This window comes from Gopherus flavomarginatus, chromosome 3 (genome assembly GCF_025201925.1).
Source record: "Gopherus flavomarginatus isolate rGopFla2 chromosome 3, rGopFla2.mat.asm, whole genome shotgun sequence".
NCBI lineage: Eukaryota > Metazoa > Chordata > Testudines > Testudinidae > Gopherus > Gopherus flavomarginatus.
This window is the reverse complement of record NC_066619.1, coordinates 4,925,265-4,937,400: the sequence shown is the minus strand read 5'-3', so window position 1 is coordinate 4,937,400 and position 12,136 is coordinate 4,925,265. Positions and strand designations below refer to the sequence as shown.

General features: G+C 49.2%; 1 protein-coding gene across 3 annotated transcripts in view; it reads left to right on the top strand.

Moving 5' to 3' along the window:
- DNAI1 (dynein axonemal intermediate chain 1) overlaps window positions 1-12,136 on the top strand; it is a 313,811-nt gene that overhangs the window by 241,698 nt on the left and 59,977 nt on the right. Inside the window, exon 20 of one of the 3 annotated variants that reach the window (XM_050943575.1) lies at window positions 5,849-6,060. The exons of the other annotated variants lie outside the window; for them this stretch is intronic. Coding sequence (XP_050799532.1) covers window positions 5,849-5,920 — 72 coding nt within the window. The 3' untranslated portion in view covers window positions 5,921-6,060. Of the gene's footprint in view, window positions 1-5,848; window positions 6,061-12,136 lie in introns of those variants that run through there. 3 annotated transcript variants of the gene reach the window in all.

The following is a 12,136-nucleotide window of genomic DNA, read 5'->3' as shown; positions in this document are numbered from 1 at the left end:
AGTAGTTTTTCATTGTGTGAACCATGTGCTGTATGTTATTTCTATTACAGCAGCTCCTAAAATGTGCTCGGTGCTGTACAAATACATGGATGGGCAAAGCCCCTTACAGATCATACAGCCCAATGCCCCGATCCTGCAAAGAGCTCTGTGGAAGTGGGCCCATCCTCCCATAAAGACTCCCATTGAATCTTCCTGGACTCAGGAGGCCACCGACATGCAGCTCAGTGAAATATCAAGGAAGTGTAAAGAGCGGTTTGTCATGGACATACTGGGCTTTTGGGCTCTGAGCTACACATACATATTTACTGATACTTGGAAAAGAATCACTTCCAGGTTCTGAATCTGACCTAAACTCAGAGAGGTTGGAATTTTGCCTGGGGGAAATGCTGAAAGAATGTGGTTTCAGTTGGGTGAACATTCCTGGCTTCTTTTCCTATCTCGTGGATGAAGAAGTTAAAGAATTTTGTCACCATAAACACAAGAATGTAGTGTTTTAAAATACATAAAGCTCCTAAAGTGGCCCTTTGTCTGACACTTCAGACAAATTGGAGAAAATAAAAGAAGCAGAAAGAAAATTTTAAAATGAAAGCAAGTGGAAAGTAAGGAAGGAAAGTCATAATCAGCGAAGCGTGTTTGCTGACCTCTCCAGAAATTGCATTCTTGGGGCAGTCCTCGAGGGATGACAGAGAGGAAGGAGCAGCAATACTGTTAACGTGTCTAGCGTTGAGGTCTCATGGAGGACACCTGTTCCCAGCGTTGGAGTTCTTTATGCTGTAACATACAAAAAGTCATTCTTCCCTCCCAGGGAAGAGACAGAACCAAGCTAATCAACTGGCTAGTGAGTGGCTGCATCCGACAAAGTGGGTATTCACCCACGAAAGCTCATGCTCCAAAACGTCTCTTAGTCTATAAGGTGCCACAGGACTCTTTGCTGTGTTAACAGCAACATTATTGGGTCAGGCTAGCTTGGCTGCCTGAGCTGTGTTTGGTGTAGGAACGGGTGAGGATGCCAGAGAGGCAAAACCATCCCCTCACAGGGGCAGCAAGTTATATGGGCCCGTGGTGCCCGGGGTTCCAGCAATATTCAGGGCCCAGGGGGCCCAGCTCAACCAATGTTCGGGGCTGGGTCTCTCCCCCAGCCCTGCCTGCCGCCCCCCTCACCTGAGCATCCCTACCTGCCCTGGGCAGCAGGTGGCTGCCCCCTGCAGCTCTGCGCTGTGCTCTGCTCTGCCGGCTCCCGGCATCAACCGTCACCGCAGGGTCCTAGCTCCCCCCTTCCACCTGTGTCAGGGCAGGCTGACCGTGTCCCTGCACTTCCGCCTTGGATGGACGGACCCTTCCCTTTTCTGGCAGGACCCTCCACCAGCACAGGGGGGCTCCCCACCCACAGTCACCGCTCCTGCCCCACGCTGGGCAGGGGCAGCCCCATCCCCCACCCACAGTGAGACTACAGTAAGGGGCAGCAGCGTGGGAGAAGCGCACATGTGATGGCAGCCTCCCCACAAGCCCGCCCCTATCACAGGGGAGACGGGGGGCTTCCTGGACCTGAGAGGGGCTCTAGGAGCAGGGCCAGCTTTAGGCCAATTCCCCCAATTCCCTAGAATTGGGCCCTGCGCCAGCACCTTTTTAATTTTTACTCACCCAGCAGCGAACTGGGTCTTCGGCAGCATTTTGTCTGCAGGCCCTTCACTTACTCCGGGTCTTTGGCAGCATTTCAGCGGCAGGCCCTTCACTCACTCTGGGTCTTCGGCAGCATTTCGACAGCAGGCCCTTCACTCACTCCAGGTCTTTGGCAGCATTTTGACGGCAGGCCCTTCACTCACTCCGGGTCTTTGGCAGCATTTCGGTGGCAGGCCCTTCACTCACTCCTGGTCTTTGGGGCATTTCAGCAGCAGGTCCTTGAGTGCCGCCAAAGACCCGGAGTGAGTGAAGGATCCGCCGCCGAAGACCCGGAGTGCCGAGTACGAATTGGGCCCTGCACTTGCTAAAGCCGGCCCTGTCTAGGAGCACGTGCAGTGACAGTGGTGCGAGTTGAGTGTGCTGTCAGGGGGAGAGCGAGGCCCCTTCCCCGGAGCTCGCTGCTGCCGGCAAGGGAAGGGCTGCAGGAAGGAGAGGGCTGTAGTGTGGACAGAGCCTTATACTTAGATTGTCAGCTGCTTGGAGCAGGGACCGTCTCTTTGTTCTGTGTGTGTCCAGCTCGTAGCACAATGGGGGCCTGGTCCATGACTGGCCCCTTGATGCTACGGTAAGAATTTGATGTGTGTTTGCACATAGCACAGTCATGTTCTGAGCCTGGTGTGAGGCCCTTAGAGGTACCACAATGCAGATAATACAGACCAATAGGAAAAAGTTGCAGATGTAGCTTGGGTAGTTGAGTACCTGGGATCATTTGCAGATTCAATTATCCAGTTTGCAAATGTGGTCCCAAAGGGAACTACTTTTCATGCCACTGGCCTTAGATGCACATACATTTTGCAGTGATCCAGGGTTGTCTGAGTTGAACATATACCTGCCAGAGCTCTGACCAATAGATAGTTTCTGTTCTTTTCCCCTTTCTTGAGTCACATGAGGTATTGGGAAGCTGCTAAAGCTGCCCAGAGGAGCAGCGAGAAAACTGCTCTCTGTTACCTGAGATACGATCCGTTACTGTCTGGGGCTGGCTGCACGCACAAAAGGCAGTGGAATAGATCAGGGCCGCCCAGAGGTTTCAGGGGGCCTGGGGCAAAGCAATTTCAGGGGCCCCTTCCATAAAAAAAAGTTGCAATTCTATAGAATACTGTATTCTTGTGGGCCCCTGCAGGACCCGGGGCCTGGGGCAAATTGCCCCACTTGCCCCCCTCTCTGGGCGGCCCTGGAATAAATTAGATAGATGCTCCAGCATCCTAGGGTCTCTGTTTGGCAATCCATGTAGAACTGGGTGAAAATGCATTTTGTGGACATTGACTTTTAAACATCAATCAAGCTATGTTGCTCTCATTGTTTTCCTCCAGTATGTTTCACTCAAGCTGTTTTTTTTCTGGATTGCTCGAGTTCTGTATTTGCTAGTTTTACCCAGGACTCTTATTTCTCTCAAGAGTTCCATACAGTAATTTCTCTCTAGCATGACCATGGCTGAGCTGAGTTTTACGTCTCCTCAGCACTGACTGATTGCTTGGTGACCCAAATGCACAGAACTCTATAGCAGCTGACTGGAAGAATTCCAGCAGCAGAGGCCAGTGGTACATCATGTTCCTTTCAAATGTCATGTGTTCTTTCAGTCATGCATTGTCTTTCCCAGAAGATGCTCAGGCCTATAATAAGTAGTGACACAAATTGGTTTGGATCAAATATAAACTGACCTAAAACGTGAACTCAGTACTTTGAGGTCTGAAAATGTTTGGCTGACTTCCACGTCTATCCCCCAGTCCCTCTCCTATAAGGTTTTTTATTTTTGTTGTCTCTCTCCTGTTAGAGAAGAAAGATGGCCTAATGTTTAAGAGGCTAGACTGAGACTCAGAAGATCCAGGTTCCATTCCCTGCTCCACTGTAGACTTCCTGTGTGACCTTGGGCAAGTCACTTAATCTCTCTATGCCTCCATTCCCTGTCCATGAAATGGGGATAATAGCACAGCCCTACCTCACAGGGCTGTTGTGAGAATAAATACATTACAGGTTGTGAGGCGCTCAGATACAGTGGTAACGTGAGGACTTGTACGTACCAAAGACAGCTGCCCTGGAATGAAGAAATGTCAGAAATTTCCCAAGAGATCAGGTTCCCAGTCCACTTTTCCAGATTCCAAGAGGTGTTGGTAGTCTGGATCATCCTCTGGGCTTTTAGGTATTTATCTGAACTGAATCCCCATCCTGGTGAGGTTTGTATGTCGCAAGACAGAGCTGTAATTTACAAGTCACAGACGTCAACCACCGTATTCTGGAAACCAGCAATCTGCAGTTTAAGGCTAGGCTGTGCTGGAAACTTGTGGCTTGGAGACCCACAGGAGGACCTGCAGAGAAGGATGTGCAAATGCTAGTTCCAACAATGCTGCTGGTGCCTTCTTTGAGGATGAAGAAAGTGCCCAAATTATGACTTCTATCTTTTTCTCCCAAAGCTGGCCATACTCGGTACAGATTGCTCATTTGTGAGGAGCCTGGACATCTTTATAAAAGCTGTCACAAGGCTGCTGAGTGATTCCACTTTGTTGTCATTCTCTCACCATTGTGCTTCCTATGCTCGGTGACACATACACCTCTCTCTTTCAATAACCATTCTCCATGTGAAAGTAGCATACGGCCAATCTGGTATCCCTGGCTGGCTGTAAGGTTCTGGGTCCTGCTCCTATGGTTTTCATTCTCTACTGATGCAGCATGACTTAAGCTCCTGTCAGAAGGAGAGGAACGCCACCAGTCTCTGTTTTCTGCCGCTGCTAATTCTAGTATGAATGAAGGCATTAGCAGCATGGCATGCAGGTCTGGCTTGGGTACAACTTGTCAGTGTCTAAGGATCATCACACATCTCCGTCAACCTTTTTGGTGGGAAGAGTTGTTGAATCATAAGTACACAGTGACTTTGGTTGGAAGGAGGATCAAAGTGTATTGAAGCAAAAGATAAATACTGATCCTGGCCCCTGCCTCTCCTGCCATGCTCCCTACTCCTCCCCTCCCACCTGCTACCCTGGAAACAACCCCCCTCCCCTGCCGCCACACCAGGCAGTGACATGCAAACCCTCACAGTTAACCTCCCCCCTCCCTGCCCAAGCTCCCACTGAATCCTTCCCCCACCATGAATATTCTGAAAAAATATCGAAGGTGAAGGGCTGACAGTCATAGAAGATGTCTAGAGGAGACGCCAGATCGAATGTTGCTGTGTGGCAGATGCCAGCAGAGAGCTAACGTTTCATGCAGTAGAAAGGCAAAACCTCTAAAAGCATGCCGAAAATAGATCTGAAAGGTCGGCTTCTTCTCTCATTTACATCAGTTTTGCCATAATTAGAGTGAAGTTACCCTTGATTTGCACCAATTGAAGTTAAAGGAGAAGCAGGCCTCTCTGTTGGTGCAGTGAGCAATATCTATGCTCTTAGGGAGGAAGAAAACTTTTTTTTTGCTTTACTTTTTCTTCTTCCTTGGCCTCACATCACCTCAAACCTTATTTTTGTTGTCCAGTGTCAGTTTGGTTGACTTTTTTTTTTTTGGTCTGTCAAGAGAGAGACACAGCATCAGCTGTATTAGTGAGTTATTTTAAGCTGAAATAGTTTCCCAGTGGTCTGGACAAAGTGCATTAGTATGTGAAATAGAAACCTCAGTGGTTTGAGCAGGGAAAGGTTCCATTTTCCCTGGATTTAGGAGACTTCAGTAGTTCTTATAAATTATTTCCAAAGCACGAGCCCGATCTTGCGACGTGCTGCTCTTTGGGAGATGCTGAGTTCCTTTGATGCCCATTCGTGTTACATTAGGGCTAAATTTGACTTGTTAATGTTGTCCTTGTTGCTGAATTAGAGATTTGTGAAATAAAACACCATTTCACCTTAAAATGCAATCAATACATGCAAGGAGTTTAGGGAATTTGGAGAAGAGAGTTGGGGAGAAAAAGATTTCTGTGTTTATTTATATGAACAAATAATCAGTTACTGAACTCTGCTGTCATGTACACTGCTACAGATGCACAGCAGTTCCTCTGACCTTGGTGGTGGTCTGGTTTTACAGGGGTGTAACTGAGGGCAGAATGTGGCCCTTGGAATGTGTTGATTAGAAGATATGGGTGAAAACTTGATCCCACAAGAGTAAATGGCCAAACTCCCATTGACTCCAGTGGGGCCAGGATTTGGCTTTGCATCGTCTGATTCATTTTCACTTCTTTCTCCTGGACTAACAGATTGAGCTGGAAAAGCAGTTGGCAAGTGTAACCAGCCCCGCAGCAACCTGGGCATTTCAGCTGGTGCTCTAAGAGGCGCTTTGTGCGGAGCCATCCAGGGCAGTTCCTTGTGGGTAGCCTGTGTACACACCTTTTGACCGATACTTGGCATCCATGACCCTTTTTAGGAGCCCTGGGTGAACTGATCCAGGGAAACACTCACAAACCACAGGTAGTTTTGCCTCTGGAATGGCCCTTCTCTGTTTGTTTGTCTGCAGGCAACAGAATTGTACATACAGCCTCATTTCACCATCTGCCCCCTTCCCCCGCCCCACCATCCCATCTATGTCCTCAAAGCCTGTACTTACACAAGCGAAATATGAGACAATAAGAGGTCCTGCTGGATTTCTTCAAACTACTTTTTTTTTAGATAGATGTGAGCCAGATCTCAGATCTGTCTGGCTTACAAAAGCCAGCCTCTTTCCTTTCTCCAGACACTCAGTAGGAAGCTAGTCAGCAGTTGAGAAATGGGTACTGCTGGAGAATGACTAGCATTTTGAAAGAGAGGAACAGTACAGGATAGGCACTGTGTCTTCCCATCCTTTGATTTTCCTGTTTATAATCACTGCCTTCTGTGGATTCATTCGTCTCCACATGACTGAAACTCTTCCCAGAAAAACTTAAGAACCTTACAAATCTCTGCTCTTTGAGCAACGAACAGCAGGGGGGAAAATGACCTGCAAAATGTACATCAAACTAAAATCTGTATGAGTGGTATAACTTTAAAACCATTGTACCTGTGAATAAAGGCTGCAAGAATCTGGAATAGATGGACTGGGGATTTTAACTCATGAGGATTTCTGCATCATTCTTCTCCAGCAAAAATGATTTATTAAAGTCTAGATTGGCTTATCCGTTCCATATGTGGCATATGTGGGCTTTCAGGGCAGGGTGTTTGTACCATTATGCATGTGCATAGATACCCCGCTCTTGCACTAACTGGGATGGGATGTATTGAAATTCAAGATGCATGAGTTGAGCATCCCTTGGGTAGAGTATGGATTTGAGAGAGGCTGCACAGTGGCTCAAAAAGGGTTTGATTGATGGGGTAGATTTCCTGTCTCTATAAAAATATGTTTTTCAGCTGATAGCTTCTTTCTGGGAGACTGCCACTCTCCAGATATTTTATGGTTATATTTACACTGCAGTCAAAAAAAAACCCAGCCCTGCCAGTGTGCATCAAACCTGTTCTGGAGGGGCTATTCAGTGCTGGGCCTCTGGGCAGAAATTGACAAGCACCTGTTAGTGATGGTGGTAATGCAGAGACCTGTCCATGGGGAACCGCACTGGGACTACCCATTCTCTCTGCATAGGCCACTGAACAGCTGTCAGGGGCCAGTGACTCGTGGCCTTCACTGACCTGGAGGAGAAAAGCTTTGCAGCTCAGAGACCCCACTTCCCTCAATCCATACATTTTATTTAGTTGAGGGATGAGACTACTCTTAATTCCAAAAACTATGGGTACGGTCATGGGGAGACAGCATGGCCCAGTGCATAGAGAACTAGATTGGGACTCAGGAGACCTGGATTATATTCCCACCGCTGCCCTGTTAGGTGACTTTAGGCAAATCATTCCTCCTCTCTGTGCCTCAGTTTCCCCATCTGCAACAACCTGGAGCCTCTCCCTCACAGAGAACATGCCCCTCTAATTCTGAACCTTTTCAGTTCTGTTGTGGATATTTCCCGCCCCTCTGCTTTTGACGTTTCTCTGTCATTGCTAATTGCCTATCATATAACTGTTGAACTAATTGTCATTGAGACTATTTTAATTCCATTTTATCATTAATTTCCTCAGAGTAATAGTCTTATCAAACAGTTAACAGCCATGACCAGCTTTAAGTTGTTCCACTCTGCTGATCGCTTAGATTCCACACTGGAAAGTCAGCATGAAGTGACACTGGATCATTGAGAGTAGTGAGCAGAAATGGAAATATAGTAGCAGAGTTCAGATCAACATGCACTGAACACATGTGTGTAGGCTTCTAACAAAATGGAAATTACTGCACCTTGGAGTTGTCGCTGCTTGGTGGGGTTGGTTTGTTTTTTTTCCTTCTGAAGTGTGTTTTAATGATGGACTCTGGCTGAATAAGGATGGTGCTGAGATGTGGCTTGGGCTGGTTGACCACTCAGTCAATGGCACTTCCCTATATGTCTGTTTGTAACACAATCCCTTTTGAAGACCAGTTTTAGGCTCCCAAATACACAGCCTGACCTTTCCAAAGGCAGTGTACTCACCATTCCCAATGAACTCAGTAACTGTGTGAGGTCCTGAGTTCCCGCAACTCGGTGTGACTTCTGTATGACATGAGGGTGCTCAGCTCCTACAGGATCAGGCCCTAAATAGGGAGGCTGTGACGAAGGGAATCCTAGGGAACCAAAGCACCCAGGGCCTGACACTTGCCCTTCTGTCCTGCGGGTGGAGGAGAGCACAGACTGAGGTAATGAGGTGAGGGGAGGTTCCCCCAGAACACCGGCTGTTCGGGTACTTCTGGGAATGGTGTGGGACTGCCCCTACCTGTGTGACCCTACCCCCCGCCTACATTACCTTGCAGGCACCATGCAGGTGAGGTCACGCCACACAAAGGTTGCCATTTGGAAGAATGCACCGCCCAGCCCCCACTGGCATGACATCGCACCATGCATGTGAGGTCATGCTGGCAGGGGCAGAGCAGGGCGCTCTTCAAAATGACATCCCCCCGTTCGATGCTGGACAGAACTGCGTCCGGTTTTGTCTCACTACTGGACAGGAGACAAACTTTAGAACAGCAGGACTATCCGGCTGAAAGCTGGATGAATGGCTGTCTGTTGACAGGGGTGGGGCCAGTGGAGGAGCCACTCTCCTGGGCACATGCCCCTGCCTAGTGGAGACCCAGCGGTTAGTCACGCGGGGCTGAGTGCTGTTAACCCCTGCTGAGTGCCTGCCCTCTGCAAGAGCTGTGTCCTGCCAGGGTGGAGGGGGAGTCAGGAGAACATGATGGGGGCTGGCCCCGTGCACCGAGGCTCAGAAATCCAGGGAATTTGCCCCACGGCCAGATGGACCCCTGGATTTTAGAGATCTCTCTCCCTGCATGGGGCCTCACTGCTCCAGGGGGCAGCATGCGCCATAAACCCAGGAGTCTGCCCTTGTGGCATGTTCTGCAGGCTATTTCCATATGCGGGCAGGATTTGGCCTCATTTTCCATTGCTTACATGCCTCAGCTAGAAAAATGTAACTAATTCTGGTCAGGCTGTGGTTATTCTGTATGCTGGAGGCACTTTCTCTAGAGAAATTACTCAGGCCGGGAAGATAAACGATTGGTTGGTCTTTTAATTTGCAAGGACCTTCAATGTCACATTGTTGTTGTTCCTCACTAAGCCCTTAGCAAGCTGCAGTGATTTCCGGAGCGAGGGCAGAGGCAGCAAAGTTATTTCTGCAGGGCAGCCAGCAACGCTTCAGGCCTTTCTGCTTTTCCTTGCCTGGAACTTTTGCAAAATGAATCCCTGTTGTGCACATCTTGCTTTCTTTGGGGTAGATTCACTCCAGAGTCTGCTTACGCCCCGGTTAGTGTAGACCTTGGCGGAGGACCCCTGGTAATGGAAGCCAGAGAGGGATTCTTGGAATTGGCATGCCCCTTTGACTCCTACTTAGCTCCTACAAGAGATTACAGCAGCCTTTCCTGCTGGGTCCTCTCTGGAGTACAAGAGACCAGGCCGGCTTAAGAAGATGCAATTTGTAACTCCCTTTCCCAGTGGCGGTGTGTCTGTTTGCACATCCCCGTATGTATCCACAGAGGACAGTTATTCCAGACTCCCCTTGAATGTTTTCTGTATCCTGTAGTCATCTAAATTTGCAGACAGCCCTGACCCTGAACAGCTTAGAATCAGAAATGTAGGCCTGGGAGGGACCTCATGAGGTCATCTGATCCATCCCCTATACTGAGGCAGGACCAAGTAAACCTAGACATAGGCACTGGCTTGGTGGGTGCCCCAGGGCCAGAAAAAAATAGTGAGTGCTCAGCATCCATCAGCCACCCACCAAACAGCTGTTTGGTGGGCCCTGCTGATCAGCACCTCTCCCTCCCTCCCAGTGCCTTATGCCCACCACCAATCAGCTGTTCAGCAGCGGGCAGGAGGCACTGGGGGAGAGGGGAAGGAGGGGGGGTGAGAAGAGACAGAGCGATGGCAGGGCATGCTCAGGGGAGGGTTAGGGTGGGGGCAGGAAGGGGCGGGGCAGAGCCTTGTGGGAGGGGGTGGAGCAGGGGCAGGAAGAGGCAGGGCGAGGGTGGGACCTTGGGGCAGATTGGGGTGGAGCACTCCTGGAGACAGCTGAAAGTCAGCTCTTGTGAACCTAGACCATCCCTGACAGGTATCTGTCCCCAAGTTTTATTTCATACTGTAATTGTACACACACAGGGTGTGTGTGTGTGTGTGTGTGTGTGTGTGAGAGAGAGAGAGAGAGAGAGATGTACCAGTCTCCTCTCAAAGAAAAAACTGCTAAAGACACCTGTGCTGGCAGGCTGTCCACATAATTGTCTTTTGCTCAAATTAATTTGATGGGCTCAATGAGGAATTGTTTAAACGAGACGAGGGAAGGAATCACAGATGAATAAAGTGTCTTGCTGATCACAGTGATGGAACTGATGCAAAAGGATTATTTTTATCCTCCAGAGCAGACTAGAGGTGGGTCTGTGAATGGTGCTGCCCATTGAGTTTGGAGTTCTATAGCAGCCTGCCAGATCAATGCATCTCAGCAATACAAAGCATTTCCTGGAGGTACACTCCGTTATGCTAATAAAGCAGCATTTGTCTCAGTGTGACTGGCTGCTGGCTGCCGTCCTGCATCACCTGCTGAGAGAATTTCAGGTAAAACTTCAACAGACTCCAAGACGTTCTTCTGTAGCTCCTCTTTCTGATCTTAGGGCAATACCCCCACGGCTTTGCATCCAGCTTGGGCCACATTCACAGGGGCCAGTCCTGTGAGTTGCAGAGGTCCCTCTACTCCCATTAAAATCCATTGCAGATTCTGGCCCCTGGTTCCATTCCCCCTGTGCTGCTCAGGCAATGCAAAGAACTGAGGGAACTGCCTAAATAGTGCAGCCGTAAAGTCCTCCTATTTAGGGGGAATTCCCAAGTGGAACCAGCTGTATGCCACCCACTCCCCTCCTGCATATGTAGGGGCCTTTTGAGGTGAGCTGAGGGTGAGAGGGGGTAGAGCTGGAGTGCAGTGCACTTCAGCAATCCCAGCAAGTGGAATGGTTCCTAGGGGGCTGCCCCATCTGGCATAACTTAGAGCAGGCCAGAGGCTGCTCTGAGTTTAGCTGTGGAAAGGGCCAAGAGTCAGGGAAAAGGTGAAAAGGTGGCTTAGAGCTTAGCTAGACCCAGGGATCTTCAGTGGGACGTGGGGCTGCTCAGCACCTCTGAAAATCTGCCCACATTTAGTTGCCTGAATCTGGATTTCAAGGCCTAATTTCAGGCACCTAAGTTGGAACATTTTTGCCTAAGTGTCCAAAGTTGGGCTCCCCAAAATGGAATCACTGGAAACCCCTTTTGAAAAGATAACCCCTTCGGTGTAAGGGTGCTCAGCATCTCCCCTGCACAGGTCCAGAACCCTCGTCCCCCACCAAAGAGCCCATTTGCTGGGGTTTTAAAGAAACTTGTTGAGCAGGGAAAAGCTCCCACGATCTCCTTTTGTGTGGCACAGGCAGATGCGAGATCCTCCAGCAGGAGAGGATTAATAATTCAGACTCCTTTGCCTCATTAAATAACAGCCTGGGTGGCTGAGTAGTTACAGTTCATGATGGAGGAGAACCTGGGCCTGAAAGGCAGTGCTGACTAACGCTTTTCAATTAAAACTGCTTGTTCAAGGAGAAAAGCCGCGCTATTAAAGCACTGCAGCCGAGAGCTCCCACAGCTTAAGGGGGATTGGGGTACTTGAACTGAAAACTACAATGGAAGCTCAGCCTTGAAAGCATGTCTGCTCATCCTTCAGTCAGAGCAGCACCTGGCCCAGGAGCCGGATGTGGGAGTGATGTTTGTTGATTCACTGCAAAGGGGCAAATGGGAAAGATTCAGCAGATCTGCATGCACACCCAAGCCTTTTGGTCTATGCCCAGAGCTCAGCAGAGGTGAAATCAAGGGGAGCTTGGGAGAGTGCTGGTGCTACCACTCCTAACTGAGAGAAGCTCAGAGACAGCTGAAGTCTGGAGCTTATATGGAAGACAAATTGGAATGAAATCTCAGAAGGTCAAGCTTTCTGGTGGGATCTCTGAT